The sequence below is a fragment of the Bos taurus genome, chromosome 3 (assembly GCF_002263795.3).
Source record: "Bos taurus isolate L1 Dominette 01449 registration number 42190680 breed Hereford chromosome 3, ARS-UCD2.0, whole genome shotgun sequence".
Lineage (NCBI taxonomy): Eukaryota > Metazoa > Chordata > Mammalia > Artiodactyla > Bovidae > Bos > Bos taurus.
In genome coordinates this window covers 110,385,265-110,408,466 of record NC_037330.1, presented here as the reverse complement: position 1 = coordinate 110,408,466, position 23,202 = coordinate 110,385,265, and the positions used below count along the sequence as shown (strand labels likewise).

At 34.0% G+C, this 23,202-nt stretch overlaps 1 protein-coding gene across 10 annotated transcripts in view; it reads left to right on the top strand.

Annotated features, from left to right (window-relative positions):
- The window catches only part of ZMYM4 (zinc finger MYM-type containing 4), a 164,687-nt gene that overhangs the window by 82,987 nt on the left and 58,498 nt on the right, over window positions 1-23,202 (top strand). For 6 of the 10 annotated variants that reach the window (XM_002686481.7, XM_024990230.2, XM_024990229.2 and 3 more), the window contains 11 exons: window positions 2,357-2,881; window positions 4,551-4,612; window positions 4,963-5,133; window positions 11,933-12,017; window positions 12,255-12,510; window positions 16,837-17,011; window positions 17,124-17,336; window positions 21,019-21,169; window positions 21,642-21,757; window positions 22,201-22,476; window positions 22,646-22,796. In XM_002686481.7, coding sequence (XP_002686527.1) covers window positions 2,357-2,881; window positions 4,551-4,612; window positions 4,963-5,133; window positions 11,933-12,017; window positions 12,255-12,510; window positions 16,837-17,011; window positions 17,124-17,336; window positions 21,019-21,169; window positions 21,642-21,757; window positions 22,201-22,476; window positions 22,646-22,796 — 2,181 coding nt within the window. Of the gene's footprint in view, window positions 1-2,356; window positions 2,882-3,033; window positions 3,214-4,550; window positions 4,613-4,962; window positions 5,134-11,932; window positions 12,018-12,254; window positions 12,511-16,836; window positions 17,012-17,123; window positions 17,337-21,018; window positions 21,170-21,641; window positions 21,758-22,200; window positions 22,477-22,645; window positions 22,797-23,202 lie in introns of those variants that run through there. The other 4 variants (XM_024990232.2, XM_059885211.1, XM_024990233.2 and 1 more) reach the window with 2 other exon arrangements.

Here is a 23,202-nt window from a genome sequence, read left to right as displayed (position 1 = left end):
CCTGCTTCTTTATGTTTTCTCCCTATTCTTCTGTTACGAGGAAAATTTTCAAATAAAACACTCTAAAGAATAAAAATAGTATAGTGAATATCTGTGCTATTGTACATACTTTCTCTTCCCTCCATGCTTTTCTTTGTGTGTTATGCTTTCTTACTATGTGAAAGTAAGTTGTGGAAATCCATATGATTTCACCATCTTTATTTAAAATTAATTAGTTATGTGAAAATGGTGATTTTCTAATTTTATTATTTTCTCTGTTTCTCTAGTTCTCTGAAGAGATGGAATCATAGCTATCTTTTCCATCATCATATCCCTAGAACGTAGCAGAGTAGTTACCATGAAGCGATTTCCTAATAAATAGGTGCTGAATGAATGAATGAGTACTTTTAGGCCAAGGGATATTTTTGAAGGATTTCAAGTGAAGGTATAATGTGGAATGGTTAATGGTTTCAAAAGATAGTTCTGATATCTTTATGAAGGGGGCAACTTGAAGAAAGTTTTCATTTGGACCCTATATTAGTTAGGACTTGATTAGAAGTATTCCAACTCAAATCAGTTTGAACAAAAAGAGAAATTTATCCTGGATCATGGAACTCAGGGAATGATTTGAAGATCCAGCCACATGAAATAAAAGCAAAGCTGTTGGTGCCACTAATATTTTTAGTTTTTGCTTCACTCTGTGTTTTCACCAGTTCTAGTTTGTTTGCTCATGGACCAATTAAATGTGGTTTGAGGGCAGGATTTGTAAGAATGTGGTTGCCTACTAGATATCCTGTGGATTGAGTTAGTGCACTGTCAGTAGGAAGAGATGTGAAGTGTTGGAATGGTACCAAAGAAGGAGATGAATTTGAAAGAGATATTAATACAGTTAACAGAATTTGGCCAAGAGAAAGGAGAATTGGAGTGAGTCTTTTTTTTTTTAATCTTGATCAGTCTGCTGATTTGGCAGTTCTATTAATTAAGTGACAGAAATAAAGTACAAGAAAGTATTTCTTGGGATGGGTACATGATGAATTTGATTTCAGAGGTGTTAAGTTGAAGGTTCTTAGGGGTCCTATAGAAGCTAGTTGAATATAGACATCTGAAGTTTGGAGGAAAGTTCTAAGCTAAAACATTTGGGAAGTCATCAGCAAAAGTCAAGGCTATGATGGTGAATAAAATGGTCTGAGTATATGAAATGAGATGATAATTGGAATATTGAACACATAAAATAGGAAGACAAGAATGGAATAAATTAATAGAATAGTAAGTGAAGTGAGTGAAGTTGCTCAGTCGTGTCTGACTCTTTGCGACCCTATGGACTGTAGCCTACCAGGCTCCTCTGTCCTGGGATTTTCCAGGCAATAGTACTGGAGTGGATTGCCATTTCCTTCTCCATAGAATAGTAAGGAAAATAGGAAATAGTGCATGTCAAAGAAACCAAAGTATTTTATCTTGGAGGGATATGACACGTAAAGATTGAAAAAATAATTGAATTTGGCCATGAGGAAATCATTGATGATCTTAATGAGAAAGGTTCCAGTGTGAAATTGGGAACCAGACTGCAATAAGTTCAAAGGATTAATGACTGGGAGATGAAGTAGAAACAAACCAATGTAAACTTTTCCCCTAGAAGTTTGGGAAAGAAAGGTGAATTAGGGCAGGAAAAAGAAATGCAGGACTGAGTTTTCTTGTTTGTTTTATTTTGGAATAGGAGAGACTTGAGCATTTAGTTCAAACAGTAAACAGGTTTTAATATTTATTCTGACCTGGATAAATTTTATTTTTATGTTTTAATATTTACTACTATAAACAGTAACTGCTGTGTTTATTAAGGGTTAGTGTAGGGAAGTTAGGACTCTGAGGTCAGAGAACTGGGTTCTGATCTCAGCTCCCCAGAATAGTCTCTATGATAACTGTAATTATCACTTTCATATTCCCTTCTGTGTGTCAGTCTCTATGTTAGTAGGCCCTTTATACATACTATCATTAAACCTCACCACAAATTAATCTGCAAGGTGAGTATTACACTGTTTTATAGCTAAGGAAGCCTTAGAGTTTCTTCTCAGTATCCCATAGATTTTCAGTAATTATGCTATGATTCCAACACACATATGTCTCATTCTGAAGTTGGTACTCTTTCTTTCTATATTGCATTGACTTTCTTTCAAACTTAAAATAGTTTCTCAAGTTTTATGTCCCTGTTTCCTTATCTGTCAGATAGGGCTATCTGTCACACCTATTGAATATTGCAGTATTATTATCTATATTTTGTTTGAAAAGAAAAAATATATAATTTGTTATATGCCAGACAGACCTTATAAATATGGTCATCTTTAGCACTATCATTTGTCTAAACAGTATTTTACTTTTTAAGGTGGTGGTATCATGGATACAGAAATGTCTGAAGATATAGACCACAACTTAACTCCTACCCTTGACAGCATGTCTTATGGAATGCCGAATCAAACAGGATCTGAAAATTCATTGCTGGATGAAGATGATTATTTTTTGAACTCTGGGGATCTTGCAGGAATTCCAGTCGTTGGTAGTGACAATGAGGATGAACAGGATTTTAGTTCAAAGGACAATCTTGTTTCTTCAATTCATACTGATGATAGCTTGGAAGTAGAGAGAAGAGTCACACAGCATGAATCAGACAATGAAAATGAAATACAGATTCAAAATAAATTAAAAAAAGACTTTCCTAAACAGTTTGATCAGGTTTCTGTCTTTAAATCAATACGGAAAGATTTTAGTCTAGTAAGAGAAAACAGCAAAGAGACATTTTCTGGAAAGGAGAAAAATAGAGACCTAACTTATCATGAACGTGAAAAACGGTTGGATAAACCCCATAAAGAGTTGGATTCAAGGTTGAAAAGCAGTTTTTTTGATAAAGCAGGTAATAATTGTTGGAATAGAGCCATAAAACACAGTAAATAACAACATAGTGATAATAATACAGCTTTTATTACTTCTGATACTAAGCAAAGTGTGAACAGTTAAATTCATTGTAAGCTTGTCATTTTTCTTTTATCCTTGTTCTTTGCAGAGTGACTGAATTTCTCCCAGTAACTATTGGTAATGGTATAAATGGTTGAAAAATAGCTCTAAACCTCATTTCTCCCTCCCCTGGTTGCAATATTTTGATGAGAAGGCAAGATACTCGAATCACCTGTTCATTTTCTTTGGTTGAACATTGGAACCTGAAGTTGGATTTAACTTCTTTGTGCTGTAAGCACTAATTCAAACTGCTGTCCCACCAATTAGTCCAATTTAGGGAGGGTTTTCCTTTTTGATATCATTTCTATTTTATGTTTTAAAAGTTTCTTGAGACTCCTCTTGAGCCTCTTTGCCCAGCATACCCTATACTTTAGCTTCAGTTCCATTCTTGAATATACATTTTCTTATTTCTATGCCTTTCTTTTCTCTTGCTGTTCCATTTGCCTGCATGTCATTTTCTCTCTTGTATATGTGCCTGTAAAAGTGCTTCTTATCTGACAATACCTAACTCATAAACCTCTTCTACCCTGTGGTCATCCCTAACCTCTCTGCATCAAGAATGTTTATTTCCTCATCTATATTTCCATAGCATTTTGTTTATGCCTCATTTATTTATAGTAATTATCACATAGTATCATAGCTGTTTGTTTTGCCTTTACTTGTTAGTGTGAGAGTTTATTGAGGGCTGGACTGTATCTTACTCATTTTTGTGTTCTTGGGGCCTAACCTGGTGTAGTGAAAATAGTAAAATTTCAATAAATATTCAATAGGTGTGAAAGAAAGCAAGGTTGAATATTCTGGTCCTTGTATTACTATTTCTTCTGACAGTGCTAGGAAAACTGTGATAGAACAAATCAGTATCATTATAAAGAACAATTAGTTTAAGTATCTATTATGTACAAGGGTATACTGTGTTTTTCAGTATATATTATTTAATGCATTTTCAGTATGCCTAGAAGGGATAAATTATATGGGTACTTATCTTCAGGGAACATAATATCTAATAGCAGAAGGGACAAGTCAAGTAGTTGAAGTGTTAATGACCAGTTGAATAGCATAAAATTTAATTTATAATTGAAGACACTGTAGAAGAGTTTTTAATAAAGCAGTACAATAATATTTCTTTGAAATAACTGAAACTGTGTTTTAGGTATTCTTAGAAGAGAAATGATTTTTAACTTAGCGGGCAAGGGAAGGTTTTCTAGAGGAGAGGTGATTTTTGAACTGAGCTGAATCTGGAAGACTGTGTAAAGATTAGGATAGTGGGGACTTGGAATGATATAAGCAGAGATGGGGAAGAACAAACTTAAGTAATTTTTAGAACATAGTGAATAAAGTAACCACTTTATTTAGGTTTGAGCAAGGAGATAGCTAAAAGTTAGGTGGGGCCAGATTGTTTATTTTGAGTGAAACTACCTGTGGGTATTTTTTTGTACCCTTTTCACTCTAAGGAGCATCTTTGTTGGAAAGAGAGGTGATTATCAAGTAATAGCTTTTTAGGTCACTCTTTGTAAGATTTGTTATTCATATACATATGTTTGTTTTGTTTTGTTTTTTTCTTTCAATAGCTAATCAAGTTGAAGAAACATTACATACCCATTTACCACAAACCCCAGAAACAAACTTTAGGGTAAGTTTTCAGTGTGTATGTAGATTGCTGTAACTGTGGCAAGTGTCAAAGTTTTCTTTATGTGATTTTCTAAACTGTAACTATATGTATTAGGTAGAGCGCTGGTTTTTTAAAATTCCTTTATTATTCGGATAAGGACATCTTTGGAGATGTGCTAAGAAGTCTTTGGTCTTAGATTCTTTATTTGTGTTTGATATTTGGACATATATCACATTTACTTATAAGCATAGGGACTCTAATGAACATCCATAGAGTTCTTCATTTCCAGTGAGCTTTTCTTTGGGTGTTAAACCTGAAGAGGAATAATTTAAAAATCTGAATATTTATTAATCCTTTATATTGTGTTTTAGGATTCCAGCTATCCATTTGCCAATAAAGAATCCATTGGTTCGGAACTGGGAAATTCCTTTGCATCAAATATTAGAATTAAAGAAGAACCTTTGGATGATGAGTATGACAAAGCAATGGCACCACAGCAGGGACTACTAGACAGAATTAAAGATGAACCTGACAATGCTCAAGTAAACATTTCACCTTTTTTCCCCCTTCTTTTTTGTTCCACACATGCATTATTCATTCAAGAAAGGAAGTTCTTGATAAAGAAGTGTTTTGTGGATGGGGTGAGAGGAGACTCTTAATGAAGATTGAGGAAATTGAATTATCTTAAGAATAATACTAAGGAATCAACCAGAGTTACAGGAAACTTTTTCCAAGTAGTAATTAAGGCTTCTAATTCACTTTGTCCCTTAATAACGTTGTTCTGTGATTTTTAACAATTTTAGTGAAGGATTAGGGAAAGTGAGTCTTCAAGGATTTGAGATTTATAATAGCAGACATGGCTGAAGTTTATGGAGGTTTATGAGTTTATGGTGTGATTGTTTATATAAGGTAGTAATAAGCCTTTTACAGTTATTGCTAATGAAGTATGTAAAGATTTAAGTGTTTCTCAGGAAGGATTAATGGACAGGTTATCTTTGGAAGAGTTAATTGATTGAGGAACCAGTTCTTTAGATCAGTGGGTTGAAGATAAAGGAGGCTTTGATGGGTCGTATAGGATTCCAGTTTTGAGGTGTGTGAGTAAAAAGGGTAGGGATAGAGCTCTGTTATTTCAAGGTTGTTCTAGAGATGAAAGTTGGAGAGATCCTGTAACTGTGAATCCTGAAGTCAGTGAAGTTATCCATGCAGTTAATGACATAGCAGTGGTTGGAACAGAATAAAGATGGTGTAATCATTTAAGAATGTAGAAAAGGACCAAGGGATGAATATGCAATAGCAGCAATTATTTGAGAGTGTTCTGTATTTTATACAGATGAGAAGTAAAGATAGCATGAATTAGCTATTTTTTTGAAATGACATTTGATCTGGAGAAAGCTTACCTTTTCCTGTCTTTGTTTTATATTAGGGTGGTTGAGAATGTGAGACTGTGTGGAAGACATTTTTTTCACTCGGATGTCTCTAAGCAGGGTTTCTCAGCACTGTTGACAGTTTGACCCAGATAGGTCTTTGTAGTGAGGGGCAATACATCCTAGGCATTATAGGATATTTCGTAGCATCCTTGACCTCTACCTACTAGTTGCCAGTAGCACCATGTCCTCAGACATTGCCAAATGTCCCGTGGGGGACAAAATCTTCTGGTATTGAGAACCACTGTTTTAGAGTAGGAAAAGGCAAGAGTTACAAGTGATTTATGTGAGTCAGACTGATGCCTCAATTAAACAGGAATTCCATGGTGCCCAGTGGAAGGTAGCTGTATAGGGTAGTGATGATAAAGCTGTAGAGTTGGATGAGTATGAGTGTGGTAGCTACAAAGAAGGTGGTAGAAGTTAGATTGAAAGAACAGTAATAGAAGCAGGCAAAATAGAGATACCTGAATTAGAGATAAAGAAATGTCCTGACACCTAGGGGAGATCCGTATGGCAGTGTATATTTCAGAAGACTACAGTTATGTCTGTACAGAGCAGATCTCCATCCTTTACGTGCCCCAATGTGGACATGAGAAATCCATAAGGAATCGCAGTGCTGTCAGGGTACCAAAGACATCAGTTTCTCCCTGTACATGACCCAGTGACACTCCTTGAGATGAAAGACAGTTATAGGAAAGACTACATACATTAGGGGAAGGGGGCATCAGGAAGGGTTATTTGTATTACTGTTTTGAAAACAATCAGATATTCCAGTAACTGGAGAACAGCAATAGGATGGAACTGTCAGGACCCAGAAATACCTACATTTTTATCAACTATTCAAAGTGTAATAATGTGTTATAAAATACCAAATAGGAAGTTTCGCCATGATTTTGGGGAAGAACTTCCGTAAGAGCTCACCACTTGATTGACTGGACTCGAGAACCAAGCAGGAATGTAAGTCCAAGGCATAAGGTCTAGAAGCATTCTTTATGCTGACCCCAAAATAAGGAAGTTCCAACGCGTGAGTGGGTAAAGCTAGGTTTTCTCTGAGAAGTCTGTTTGCAGCTACACCAATCCTGTGGGACCAGACCTTCATCATTCTTCTAGAAATTCCTCAGGGGACCTCATGTTAAACTATGGGTACCGTATTCTTTATTTCCCTTTCCCTTCCTTACCCTTCTCTCCCTTTCTTTCCTACTTCCTCTCCCCGCTCCTGTTTCCTCTCCCCTTCTCTTGCTTCCTTCTTCATTGTTCTGTCCTTTTAGATATTTCTCCTCAGTGATCATTGGAAATCTATTCATTTTTCAGTACTACCTAATGCTTTATCACTCTTCATTTCCAAAAATAGGTTGGAAGGAGGAGTTCCAGTGAATTATTCTGAAACAGTACTATTAACCTAATGCTCATAAAATACTGATAGATTTAACAGCTGTGGTCAGTCTTTACTTTTGACCATCAGTTACTTGTAATAACTTTTCTCTTGACTTAATAAGATCATAGCTTTAGCTTCTGGCACCTTATAAAAACCTCCCTTGGCTTTTCTCTTTGCTTAACTTGTAGCTTTGTTTCAACTTGCTTCCTTATTCTCCACTTTACACAATTCATTTTGGTCTTAGTTTTTTTACTTTCCCATATAACTCACTAAGATATGGAAATATGTTTATATATGTTTATCCACTTCTTCCCAATTGCTCTTGATTATTCTTCAGTTAAAGTTTTCTGGGTTTTCCAGTTATCGTACTCCTTCCTCTGTTACTGGCATAGCATCGTTTGTCCTCCTGGTTACATTTCTTCATTCAAATCCTATTGCATGTTACTATATTTTCTATATAATATTTACAGTTACAGATACTTTTATATGTACTACATTGTTTCATCCTCCAGAATAAAAAGGCCAGAGTAGATGATATTAAGTCCATTTATAGATAAGAGAACTGAGGTTTGTAGAGGTTAATAAGTTATTCAAGGCCATATGGCCAGGAAGGAGCCAATCAGAGGCCTTCATCAAGGCCTTATTATTAGTCTACCAAACTTTGTTCTATAAATAAAAGTTGTTTCTCATTTTTTCTTTTCCCCTTTTCTATAGATTCTAAAACCTGGGAATTCAGTAAATATTACTTTTAAATAATGATTTTTTTTTCTTTTTGCTCATAATAAAAGGAGAGCTAATCTATAATCTCATTGAAATAAATGGATTAGAATGGGAAAGCAAATCAGTTAATTGTGACAATAGTGAGTCATATAGTTGTGGAAAGTAGGATCCAATAATTAAATGTTGGAGCTTGTTTTTTAGCTATGTCAAGTTAACTTGGTTATAGAATCTGGGTTTTTCATTTCTGAAACACTGTCTTGTAATACTGATATATACTTTATGGTAAACAAAGGGAAAGTAAAGATACTGGTAAAGGATTTTTTTGGTTTTGACATCTGTTTTTCTGCTTCTGAGAGCTTTTGGATCATAAGATTTTCACTTCTCAAGTTATTAGTCATTGATTTTTTATTAAATATTTGTGAAATTAGTCATTGTTGGGAGGATGCTAACATAAACATGGTTCTGCCTTGAAAGCATTGTGGGGTGTACAAGCAGAGTACTTAAGATATATGTGTATTTTACTATGTTACATAAGTAATACGTACTTGAGGCTTAAGGAATATAGCAGAAGTTTTAAATAACTGTCATAGACTGAGAAAGAGAGCTGATTGGAGACCATTAAAGTATACCCATGAATATTAATTTTTTTTTTGAATTTTCTGAAATTAGAAAAGATTTTTACTTGTAATATGCCTTAATATACTATATAATGTAGGAATGTTAGAATGAGTCAGTATTAGAAAATCTCTTAATGTATAACTTCATCAACAGGTCAAATAAGACGAGATACATAGATAGATGCCAAAAAAATTTCAATGTAATTCACTATACATTTCTTAAAATAGATACTCTCTTGATCAGGTAAGGAAATACCTACTTTTGATCAATAACAGTCATTGAATTTAAAAGTAAAATGATGGAAACCTTCTGTTAATAATTAGTAAATGAACACATATTACAGATGTCAGTATTAATTATTATTTAACTCTTGTTGGATTTTCGACCCAACACATGTTAAAGAAATTAGAAGAAATAATGGAAAAGGGGAGACAAAATTATCATTTGCTGGTAAGGATCTTTATTAGAAAGTTAATAAATTTCATGAAAGTTTAGTTGAGTGGCTGGTTGAATTTTAATTATGTAAAACAGCAGTATTTCTATAAATCAGTTTCCCACCTAGATAATACAGTGAAAAGATACACTATTTCCTACAGCAAAGCAACTAAAAAGTGCTGTATCATATAAAACAACTTGAATGAATGGATAGACTTTCTTAAAAAAAGTAAGATATTAGTTATTCCTAAAGTAAAATATAGTTCTGATACAATTCTGATGAAATATCAATGGTTTCTTATGTTTTGAAGAAGAATAAATAGGCATGCACACACATTATATGTATATTCTAGTAATTAGAGATATGGCAAACTATTAAATGATTAAGCATCTCACAGTTATTTTCATTAGAATAGTGTGAAATCGTAAGAGTAGTAGCCTGATAATGATGCAGAATAGATTGCCATAAAAGAGGTATTTTTAGAGGAATTTGATATATTAATTGTGAGTGAAAGGAATTCACCAGCTATTCAGAGAAAGAGAAAGAAAAATGCTCATTATATATCAAAATAAATAAATTCTGGATGGATTAAAATAGGAGTTGACAAACTGTCTTACCAGCAGCAGGCTAAATCCCACCTGTCCTCTTTGTTTCTGTTTTGTTTTTGTTTTTCTGTATACTATTTTTGTAAATAAAGTTTTATTGGTTGTTGCCACAGTTGTTCATTTATATATTATCTATGGATGCTTTTGGTCTACCAGGGCAGAGTTGAGTAGTTGTGATAGCATGGCTTGAAAAGTCAGAAATACTTCGTATCTGGCCTTTTGCAGATAAAGTTTGCTGACCTCTGGATTAAAGGACTCTATAAACAATGAGAGCATTTTCTTAGCATTTTATCATGGAAGTAGAACTTTGTAAGAAACAGAAGTGAAGAGAAGTCGCTCAGTGGTGTCCAACTCTTTGCGACCCCATGGACTGTAGCCTACTGGGCTCCTTTGTCCATGGGATTTTCCAGGCAAGAATACTGGAGTGGGTTGCCATTTCCTTCTCCAGGGGAACTTCCTGACCCAGGGATCGAACCCGGGTCTCCCGCATTGTAGACAGACGCTTTACTGTCTGAGCCACAAGGGAAGCCCTTTGTAAGAAATAGAAGGAATCGCTAAAACTAAAACCATTGATTTTTGGCATAAACATGGGAACTTCAGTATGTAAAATTTTAACTGAAAGAACTTATTGAGGAAATACTGATAACAGATGCTATAGGAGGTTAATATTATTACCTTATAGTGCTTTTTTGTGAATGGATATTGAAAAAATCGGAAATTATAGCAAGAGTGGGAAAAGACTAAGTGGCTTTTTTCACAAATTGCTAGAATAAATGTAGTTAAATTTTTAAAAAGCAATCTGTCATTGTGCACCAAGAACCTTTACTATATACTTATCTACCTAGTAATTCCACTTTTAAGGTTCTTTCCTTAGGCGATAATCCTAAATATGAATGTATGAGCATTCACAAAGATGTACATCATGGCATTAATGATTAAAGCAAATGTGTGGAAACAAATGGACCAGCACTGGGTTGTGGTTTTGTAATTTCAGTGCCATACAGGGCTATCACCAAATTGGAGACTAAGGCCAAGGGAAGAATTAGTAATGGTATCCTGTCTTTACTTACTTAAAGTTTTGAAATATTATCATGGAGTTTTGCATTTAAAAAAAATATGACTGAGAATTGGTGCCTAAATTTATACCTGAGGCAAGGGCCTTAACTCACCCCAGTCTCATCCTTGTGTAATCTGTTATGTCTATTAAATAATATATATCAGTATTTCTCGAATTTGAGTAATGTACAGACACCTGTTGCCACAAAAAAGGGAGTATGTTGGAGTTGCCTGAGAATTCCAAGAACATGACATCTTTTGGGGTTTTGCAAGTTTCAGTGTGGTAAACAGTGAATTAAAAAATAAAAAGTTAATCTATTACTTAGAGGTTTCACAATGCAATAATATAATTGTAAAAGTTAAAAACAGTATTATAAACTTGTAGTATAACTCAGTTATATGTGATTATTCATGACTGAAAATAAGCTTAATTCAAATTATAAAAAATTACTCAAAAACTCAAATTTTTTTTAGAATTTTCATACTGCTTAGAGTACCTTTATATAGATCTCATGGATTCTTGGAATCCTCCTTTAGAAACACTGATACTTAGCCACTAGAAGTTATTTTGGAGTAAAGTGTGGTAATATGCAAATATTCAGTTGATTCAAGTGACCAAAAAAATCACTTTATAAAAATGATATATTCAATATAACTACAGCTGTGTTAAGAAACACATATCGGAGGGGAAAAGACTGGAAAGAAATATACCAAAAGAATAACAGTGGTTGGTTGTTTGGGTGTAATGGAAATATTCTAAGAATTTTTTTCTGATTTCTATTTGTCTAAATTTTGTATAGTAAGTGTGTATTACTTTTATAAATATAAATACTTAAAATACTGTAGTAAACTAAGAATTAAACAATAGCTTGTGAATAGGCTAATTAGATAGCTACTTTGATTTTTTACCTCTTAAACTCTCAGCATGTATCAACCTGTTATACCCTCATTGTAATTATAGTTTGCTTGCTATTATTTCTTACTAATGTAGTAAACATTTTCCACCCCTGTATAGACTTAGTAAAATGTCTTGAATGTTTCAATTTCTTTAGACACATTGAATTCATTTTTTATTTACGTATTTATTTATTTTTCTTTTTTAAAAAGGAGTATAGTCATGGCCAACAGCAAAAAACTCAAGAGGGGGAACTGAAAATTAGCGCTGTGTTTTCAGTCAGTGGCAGTCCTCTTGGTAAGAAACAGAACTGAATGAATGAATCATGTTTGTTTATTCTGACCAGTGTGAGTGAGAGGAAGTACCTACTTGTATTAGTAAACTAGGCAGTTCTCTCTGCCTGTTTAGAATGGCTTTAATTGTGCTTTGCATAATTAGTGTTGGATTTCAAAACTGGTTCTAGAAGAGAAAGAAAGGATGCCTACTTAAAATTCATGGTAAAAAGTAAAACTTTTTTTCAATTTTTTTTTAAAGCTCCACAGTTGACTACTGGCTTTCAGCCTTCACTGGCGTCATCTGGCATGAATAAAATGCTTCCTTCAGTTCCAGCCACAGCTGTTCGAGTTTCCTGTTCTGGTTGTAAAAAAATCCTCCAGAAGGGGCAAACTGCTTATCAGAGGAAAGGGTCTACGCAGCTGTTCTGCTCTACATTGTGCCTCACTGGATATACAGTTCCACCTGCCCGCCCACCGCCTCCTCCCACTAAGAAAACTTGCTCAAGTTGCTCAAAGTATAGCAGAATTCTAAATTATCTTCTGTTTCCTTTCTTTCAAGATGCTTTGTTCTTATTTGTGCATTGTTTAATTTCTACCTTTCTGTGTTTTTTGAGAAATATCACACATTGTTTACTACAAACTTGTTGCTGCTGCTTTCCGTCTTTTAGGATGAGAGGTGCTCAGCTTTCTTTTAACTTTAATTAATGTGCATTTTATATAATAAGAGATACTTTTGAAACATATTTTAGCATCCCTGTTAGTTGAGATGCTTTATAAAACAAAAACTGCATAACTTAGAGTAATATGTGACCGAAGTATTTTATAACTGTAGGCAATAGACACTTAAGTCCAACAAATATTTAATGCTTGTGTGTATTTCTTGTTTACATAGTTGGAATTCATTTAATACTTTTCATATTAACTTTAATTAGATTCAAGTATATTTATTTTTACCTTCTCAGTATTTCTGAAGTATCTCAGAGGTTATAATTCAGTGTTTAACAACAAAAAATTATGACAGGATCATTTGAGGAATATGAACTAATTTTGCAGGGTGGTCATTAGACACTGTTTAAATAAGTCAGAAAAAGATGAATAATGCTTTTGTTCTGAAACAATTTGGCTTCTGTTATTAAGCTACTCAAACTATGATTTATTTGTATCAATACTTAGATCAATACAAGGATGTTGCCCTTTTCTGACTAGAAAGGGAAAAAGATGCTCCCTCTTCTAGTTCAGTTGGAAAAGGCATACAGAAAGAAACTTCTAAAAGAAATTTGAGTATGGTTAGATGTTCCAGAAGTTATATTTGCATTCCTTTAAGTTTCAAGTTAAATTTAGTAAAAGTAGACTTTATTTATACTGTTTGAATTATGAAATATGCTTTAAAAAATGATTACTTACAGACCACATATCTAATTATTGTATTTTAGTAAATTTATCATCTTTCTAAGGCTAATCAACCTGAGAATTAGACTTTTTATAAGGCTTTTTTCAGTTTCCTATTTTGCCATGAAATAATTTCATGTAATAACTTCCTTTTATGTTTCTTTATTTAATTCTTGAGCAGTCAGCACTTTCTAAAATTTCAGCGATTTCTCCTTTCATAATAATAGTCATAGATATTTATTGCAATGATTTATCAATGAATTTCAAAATGACCATAGGAAATTCATAGAAGTTAAAATGTGTGCCCTCTTTTTGTGTTTTTTAATTCTTATCCATACATGTTGCTCTTCTCATCTAAATTCACTGTATTTCTTTGAGCTCTGGTATTGACTTCCCATTATCTGGAGATGGTTATTTTTACCTGCATGTCATTCCTTAGTTTTGATCTTATGTAGTTTAATTATTTTTAAGATTACATTTTCTTCTTTTGTAATGTTTGGTCTTACCCATAAATTTCAACCTGTCATTCTTTGACTTTAAACTGTTCTACCTCTTCCTTCACTTACTCTGTTACCTTTTGTTAAATCCTTTGCTCTTTCCTTTACCCCTTTCTGGTCTTTTTTCAGGTACTCCTTGCCTGCTTATCACCTCAGTTTTTCTTTTTCATTTTCTGTCTTCATTTCCCCCTTTCTCTTATTACAGAGTACCTTTTTCACTCGTTTCTCAATCCTCAGTCATTTTTATTAGTTTCGTTTTCCTTTGTATTCTGTTTCATTTCATTTTCTGAACTACTCTTTCATCTCCATTTCATCACTTTTCCTTTCTCTTTTTTTCTCTCTTGTTTACACAGTCATTACAACAGTGTGGAATAGTCTGGTTTTTCTGATTATAAAATTATTGATATGAATTGTGCCTTAAATATAAGGAAATTAGAGTCAAAGAAGTTAAGTGATTTACTCAGTGTCACGTTTTAACAGCTTGTTTTGGCACATTCATTTTCCCCCCTTATAGTCTATTTAGTCAAGTAGGTTTAATTTGTAATTCAGTCCCTGTAAGAAGGATTTTTACTTTAATTTGAATAGGTGGAGATAGAAAAGATTTCTTTTCCGATAAGCTTACTGCTATTTTTATGTTGTTGTTCAGTCGCTAAGTCATGTCCGACTCTGCAACCTCATAAACTGCAACCTGCCAGGCTTCCCTGTCCTTCACTATCTCCCAGAGTTTGCTCAGATTCATGTCCGTTGAGTTGAAGATGCTGTCTAACCATTTCATTTTCTGCTGCCCACTTCTCCTTTTGCCTTCAGTCTTTCCCAGCATCAGGGTCTTTTCCAGTGAGTCAGCACTTCGCATTAGGTAGCCGCATCCCATGGATGGAGGAGCCTGGTAGGCTGCAGTCCATGGGACCGCTAAGAGTTGGACATGACTGAGCGACTTCACTTTCCATTTTCATGCATTGGAGAAGGAAATGGCAACCCACTCCAGTGTTCTTGCCTGGAGAATCCCAGGGATGGGGGAGCCTGGTGGGCTGCCATCTCTGGGGTTGCACAGAGTCGGACGTGACTGAAGTGACTTAGCAGCAGCAGACTGGTAGAAATAATAGCAGCAGCACTTGAAAGAAGCTACATCACTGTTTGGAGTAACAGTTTTATTTTTTAGTCTTTTATTAACCAAATCTCTTAGCATCTTGAATTTAACCTAAAGTCTGAATATATTTTGGCTAATCATTTAATCTTTAGATTTCATTAGTAATAAGGATGTAACAATTTATTTTAAAAAACTCAATTTCACATCCTACACTTTCTGATTTTTTTGACATTTACTTCATGTTTTAAGTATATAGAGAAACAAACATTACTAGAGTAAGCTGAGATTTTAATCCAAAAAATAGGCAGATATGAAAAACATTTTTCACATTCTCCCACATATCCTGTCTTCATTTTTGCCTCTGTCTTTGCTTTTGTCATCAAATTCAACATTTAAAAGAGATAATTTGGATAAGGATACTTGTCTTAATTAATACCCATAGATCAGTTTTCTAGATAATAATAGTACTCAGAGAAGTAACTGTTTCAGGATTGTCTGTACCATTTCTGAATTTTTGCTATCTGAAATGATGTTGCTCATTCTCATTCTGACATAAGATGTAATCTGTATCAATAAAATGTAATGCAGCTGGATGTTAAACATACTAAGAGCTGGGAGAAGTAGCTGTTTTTATGCTTCTGTTGCCTCAATCCATGCTGTTCCCCAACTCTTATCTCCTTAGCCTTCTAGAAAACACCTATTTAAGGTTCAGATAAAATATCATAATTTTCATGTCACATCTTGTCTAATATTTCAGTAGTACATTTTATGTATATAAATATATTTGTCAAAATTATTATACTATTTTAAGAATACTTGTTACAGTATTTAATATATCATTTATGTGCTTGTCTCAGTATACAAGCTCCTTGAGTGCTTGTACCATTACTTCGCCTAGGGTTGGGCTAGTCCCTGACTCAATATAACTGCTCATTAAATACCCTTATAAATGAAATATAATAAATTAAAACCTAATTAAAAATAGCTATAAAAGATGAGAAAATGCAGATAATAGAGCAGTGTTAAGCTTCTGAGTATTGAAGATGAGGTGTGGTGTTACGAATTACAGTATTGTGATGAATCCCACTGTGTTCACTGTTTTCCTGTATTGAAGCAGGGGTATTTGTAATCTTTTCTAAAAAATACTATATTAGTGTAATCTGTTGAAAATGTAAGAATGAATATAACAGTTTATTTATTATTATGTGAGTGTATACTCATGGGACAGAGACATTGTTTAAAGAATTACTGGTTTTTAAAATGGTTTGCACTTAAACTATCTCATAAACTTCTATGCAGTAAGACTGATTTGGGAGTGGGATAAAGGGTGGAAAGGTAGGGAGTCTTAATTATCACAGTTTTAACCTTCATTGTCTTTTACTAATGCTTACAGATCGAATCACTTAGATATGAAAATGTTCAATTCAATATAATCTTGATAGAATATGCACTGTGTAGTTTTAAATGTATTCTTACTTTTAAAAGATAGTGACTTCAAATTTTTCAAATGTAATGTTATTTGAAGAGTATTTTGAACATACAGGAGACCTGAATAAAGAAAATGAGAATCTCCTATAATTCTTCCTCCTAGAGATAGTAAATGATAAGTATTTATCTTAAAACATAGTATACTGATCCTCACAACAGTTCTATGAACTAAGCTATGTATTCATTTCATTTTATACAACAGAGTTTGAGGATCAAAGAGATTTATCAGTTTATTCAAGAAAACCCAGGTTTCAGGTTTAAATTTCCATGCCCTTTCCCTACACTTTTAATTGCCCTTGTTTCATTTGATATTTCTAGTTGACAAAAAGGAAAAAAATGAATTATGTTGTGGCTTATTTTATCTTTGTTGTCATTTTTAGAGACATTTTAAATCCAAAGGATGTGATCAGTGCCCAGTTTGAAAATACCACCACTAGTAAAGATTTTTGTAGTCAGTCGTGTTTGTCAACATATGAACTGAAAAGAAAACCTGTTGTTACCATAAATACAAATAGCATTTCAACTAAATGCAGCATGTGTCAGAAGAATGCTGTTGTAAGTTATCTTTTTTACTGTACTGGGGGAAAGAGTCTGGTATTTGTGCTTAAACGACAGCTTTTGATGATCTTTGCTTGTTGTTTCTAAGTTGTTACTTTATAATTTCTAGATTCGACATGAAGTTAATTACCAGAATGTGGTACATAAACTTTGCAGTGATGCCTGCTTCTCTAAATTTCGCTCTGCTAACAATCTCACCATGAACTGTTGTGAAAACTGTGGGGGTTACTGCTACAGTGGCTCTGGACAATGCCACATGCTTCAGATAGAGGGACAGTCTAAGAAGTTTTGTAGTTCAACATGTGTCACAGCATATAAGCAGGTATGTGACCATACTTCAGAAGGATCTATTTTGGTAGAAATTATTTATGAAAATGTCACAAAAATATTAAGTTCTTATTATTAGCTTAATTAATATTTTTGCATCTAAATAGTATTTGTGAAATGCTTGTATGTTAAACACTCTTGTTACGGAACTTTATAAGTACTAGTTGTACCCCAGTGTCCATGGGGGATTGCTTCCAGGAACCCTGAGGAAACCAGAATCAGAAGGCCTGCTGCTGCTGCTGCTGCTAAGTCGCTTCAGTCGTGTCCGACTCTGTGCGACCCCAGAGACGGCAGCCCACCAGGCTCCCCCGTCCCTGGGATTCTCCAGGCAAGAATATTGGAGTGGGTTGCCATTTCCTTCTCCAATGCATGAAAGTGAAAAGTGAAAGTGAAGTCGCTCAGCCGTGTCCGACTCTTAGCGACCCCATGGACTGCAGCCCACCAGTTGTATATTATCTACATACATTCTCCTGCATACTTTAAATCATCTCCAGATTACTTATAATATCTAATACATTGTAAATGCCATGTAAATAGTTGCTGGCATGCAGCAAATTCTTTTGCTTTTTTGAAACTTTCTGGAATTTTTTTCATTAAATGTTTTTGAACAGAAAATGCAGAAGAGCACGAAGAAGAAAATATAATGCATCTCCCAGAAATCCCCAGTCTCATCATTTTGGTTTATGCATTCTAATTTTTGCATCTGCTAATCCCAAACTCCCAATCCATCCCTCTCCCACCCTCCTCCTGCCTTGGCAACCATCAATTTATTTTCTATGTCCGTCCCTCATTCTGTTTCTGTTTCATAGATAGGTTCATTTGTGTCCGATTTTAAATTCCACATATAAATGATATCATATGGTATTTGTCTTTTTCTTTCTGGCTTACTTCACCTAGTATGATAACCTCTGGTTGCATCCATGTTGCTACAAATGGCATTATTTTGTTCTGTTTTATGGCTGAGTAGTACTCCATTGTGCACATGCACCACGTCTTCTTTATCCTTCATCTCTCAGTGGACATGTAGGTTGTTTCCATGTCTTGACTACTGTGAATAGTGCTGCTATGAACAGTAGGGATGCATGTATCTTTTTGAATTACAATTTTGTTTGGATGTATGGACAGGGGTGGGATTGTGGTATCATATGGTAATTCTGTTTCTACTTTTCTGAGGAACCTCCGTACAGTTTTCCACAGTGCTGCACCAATTTACATTCCCACCAGCTGTGTGGAAGTGTTCCCTTTTTTTTTTTACACCCTCACCAGCATTTGTTATTTATAGACTTTTTAATGATGGCAGTTCTGACTGGTGTGAGGTATAGTTTTGATTTGTATTCCTCTGATAATTAGCAGTGTTGGCAGTTTTATTTATACTGCTTATATTTTGTTGATAAGTTTTGATTTAAAAATCCACTTTAAAATTGATACGAAAGATAGTAAGAAGTTTTTAAATTTTCAGTTTTATAATACTTTCCTGTTTCACTGCATCTACTGATCATTCTTTTTCATAGAATAGTAAATTTTTATATAGTTTATGAAAACTGGTGAATTTAATAATGTTGATTGAGAAATTTCTTTTAAATTGTTCTTAAAACTTTGCAGTGATCTTGAAATTTTAAACATTCTAGTGTTTCCATTTATTTCTTGGTAATGTGCAAGCATTTTTAAAGGACTTAGTTCCTAGTTAATCCTTCCTTAGAAACACTTCGTTTTCATTTTCACATGGGAAAAAAATCCAGCATCTTCATTTGCTTTATCTTTGTCCAAAAGACTGTTTTCCTGATACTGTATCAAGTTCTAAAAGTTACTTCTATTCGGTCTATTGGAAGATGGTAGTATGGTCCACCAGAGGAGAAATACTTTGAAATGCCTTAAGTTTAAGTTTATTACTTTTAATTTAGCTAATACCTATTAAACTTTTCACTTATTAGTGTGTACTTTAGAGAAAGGATGTGGATTTAGAAGTAAATGGATTTTGATTTGATTTCCAGACTTTCTATTCAAATAGAATTTTATATTGGGGAAAGCGGTTAAACTCCCTGACTGCATTTTCTTTTCTATAAATGAATGTGTACTACCAGTGTCACTGGGATGTTTCTAGGATTATGTGAAGTAAGAATGAGAAAGCACCTAGTGTACAGCCTGAAATGCTGAAGATGGTCATTTCTGCTACTTTTCTTTTCTTCTATATAATTGTTAAATTTATTTAACAAGCATTAGATGTGGTTCCTGTTTTGAGGTGCTATATGTTCCTTGGGGAGATACACATATAACTGTGTAGAGATGCTATGTAATTATTAAGGGATTCAGAAGGGCACCGCAGAAGCAAGGTCAGTTCTGCTTGGTAGTTTCAGAGATAACTCTTGACCTAATTCTTACAAATGAAGTTTGTATTTGTAGCCCTGATGGAGGAAGAAAGGACAAATGGGGTTGGAGATGCTGAAGACATTCCAGAATGCAAGAATGTGCTCACTTGAACATGTATTTATTTTAATAGCAAGTCTTACATAGGAATCTTGAAATCTTTTAATTGGTGCTAGATATACTGTATAAGTTATCCTGAATGTATGACATGTTAATAGTATTTAGCATTATTTACTACTGATTCACAGAGTGGGAACTTAAGATAACAGATTCTTTCATTGTCTGTATTGGACACTTGGGATATCCAAAGTTTCTTCTCACTTTATTGCTTGGAGTGTGCTTTGCTGTTATTATTAATTTATTTTTTGGCTGTGCCATGTGGCATGTGGGATCTTAGTTCCCTGACCAGGGATCAAACCCATGGCCCCTGCAGTGGAAGTGTGGAGTCTTAACCATTGAACTGCCAGGGAATTCCCTGTGCTTTGTTATTGTTAGAGGTAGTATATTTGAAAATGAATTTTTCTGGTAAGTTTATTGATTTCCTTGGATTCACATTTCATTGCTATATGCAGCACCTTTTGTGGGAAAGTTCTTCCAATGTTTTGAAGAGAGTAAGAGCATGAATTCTCTGTTGTGTAATTTTTAAAATAGTGGGGGGGATTTGTTTGGTTGGAGTTTTGTATGGTATATTCTTATAGCTAATTTACTTTATACATAATACTGAATAGTTTGTACTTAACCCCTTATGCTTATCTTGAAGTGAAAGAAAGTGTTAGTCACTCAGTGTGTCTGACTCTTTGTGACCCCACAGACCTGTAACCCACCAGGCTCCTGTGTCCATGGGATTCTCCTGGCAAGAATACTGGAGTGGGTTGCCATTTCCTTCTCCCGGGGATCTCCCCAACTCAGGAATCAAACCCAGGTCTCCCACATTCCAGGCAGATTCTTTACAATCTGAGAGGGAAGTCTAAAATAATGTTTTTAAAACAGTAGTTGCAATGAATTAATAGATCCCAAAATTAGTTGCTAAAGAGCATTGTTTTTTAATGAAGATGAGTAGAAAGGAAAAATATCAAGCTTATCACTATATATATTATTTTATGAAACTTTTCAGTTTTATGTACATGCTTATTTAATACACAACCACAAAACATCAGAAATCTAAAATATATTTCTTACTGAGGATTGTAATCATAAAAGTTTGGAAGCCACTAATTTAAAATATTTCAACAGCGTTAAGTATAAACATTTAAAAGAATTATGCTTTCACTTGTAATTTGGTAAAAATGAATGTTTTTTTATTCTCTTAATAGAAATCAGCCAAAATTACACCGTGTGCACTTTGCAAATCATTGAGATCCTCAGCAGAAATGATTGAAAATACCAATAGCTTGGGAAAGACAGAGCTTTTCTGTTCTGTTAATTGCTTATCTGCTTACAGAGTTAAAATGGTTACTTCTGCAGGTAATATTGGTTTCATAAACTTTATAAATATAATATTTGAAAAAATTATGATTATTGCTTTGTTTTTGTAGTACAGATTTTTGTCCATATTTAATTGATTTTAATGCAAATTAAAATATATCAGATCTGTGTTGTAAAATATCACCTATTATCTTGATTACATGTTTTATGTTTATTTACTTGCTTGCCTATTTGTACATCTTCCTTACCAAAAGAATTTAGGGCTTTTTAAATGTACTTTATTCACACCTAATTTATTTCAAGATTTGTTATTTTTTAGTTTTAGGGTGTAGACCGTGACAACTTTAAATCATCTGAAATATTTTTAGCATTGTTAGTTTTTGTCTACATGTGAGGTAACTAAGTTTAATTTTAGTTCCTGCAACATGACTTGGCCCTTGAATTTTCATGTGTTGTACTTTCTCATACGTTTGTATGTATTACTCATTAGCTTTTATTTTGATTTGCTAAGGTGTACAAGTTCAGTGTAACAGTTGTAAAACCTCAGCAATCCCTCAGTATCACCTAGCCATGTCAGATGGAAGTATACGCAACTTCTGCAGCTACAGTTGTGTGGTAGCTTTCCAGGTATGGCTTCAGGACTCTTCCTTTTCTCCAGCCAGTTAGTAGCCTACAATAGTGAAGTAAACTTATTAGGTGTTTGCTAACTGCCTGGATTGCCGACATTTCTGTCTCAGTTTTAGTAAATAAACTAGGGTTCTTTGGTCCATCCTCTATTTGGATGCATGTTATTTAATTGCTTCCTGTGAAATTAAATGATACTATTATTACCTAGATTATCTATTGGGAGGATATTATCTTTAAAGATTATCATTAGTTAAATTATTTTATTTTTTGGATGTAAATAACACTCCCCCCATTCAATTATAAGCTACTGAAAGGCAGGGATTTTTGCCTGTTCACAAATGTATGTTAAGTGCCTAGAACCATGCTTGAGATAGGTAGGTACTCAGTGCCCTCTTATTTGAAAAAGTGAGTAGATTGATCTTTTTATTTGTTTCTTCTTTCAGAATTTGTTCAACAAACCAGCAGGAATGAATTCTTCAGTAGTGCCCTTGTCTCAGGGCCAAGTAATTGTAAGCATCCCTACAGGTTCAACAGTGTCAGCAGGAGGGGGTAACACCTCTGCTGTTTCTCCCACTTCCATCAGCAGCTCTGCTGCAGCTGGTCTCCAGCGTCTTGCTGCCCAATCCCAACATGTGGGGTTTGCACGAAGTGTTGTAAAACTCAAGTGTCAGCACTGTAACCGTCTTTTTGCCACAAAACCAGAACTTCTCGACTATAAGGTAAAGTATAGGAGCGTGATAGAGAGTTTGGGTATAAAATGATCAATTTGTAAACTTACTTCTGGCTTTTCACCTTTCAAAATTACACTGTTTCTTTGAAAGAGAGATAAAGATTTCCCCAAGATAAAAGCCAAATGTTTAATTAGTACTTAATCTTATTTCTTTGCAGGGTAAAATGTTTCAGTTCTGTGGCAAAAATTGTTCTGATGAATATAAGAAAATAAATAATGTAATGGCAATGTGTGAATATTGTAAAATTGAGAAAATTATAAAGGAGACTGTACGATTCTCAGGGGCTGACAAGTCATTCTGTAGTGAAGGTAAAGATAGAAGATTATCTTCCCTACCGAGCATGTTGGTTATTTGAAAAGTAGTTGATAATTTAAGCTGTCACTGTGTAAGTTTTATCTATTTCATCCTTTGTATATAACACGAAAACCTTTTGTTTTGTTTATACTTGTTCACTCTTTTCTGGTATAATCCTTCATATTATAAAGATGTTAAAATGAAGGAAAAGATCTTCACAGTATATAGCAAAAATGATGGTGATGGGAGAAATGTTTAATGTTATTAGATTGATGAGCATCTTTTAGTTCTTATATTTATTTCTAAAAGGAACTGCTTAAATTTTCGTAGCATCCTAAGATTATACTTTTTTTTTTTAACATCCATTATATTTCTGAATATGCAAATCAGCATGTCTTCCTTATTTAGATGACTGTAAGT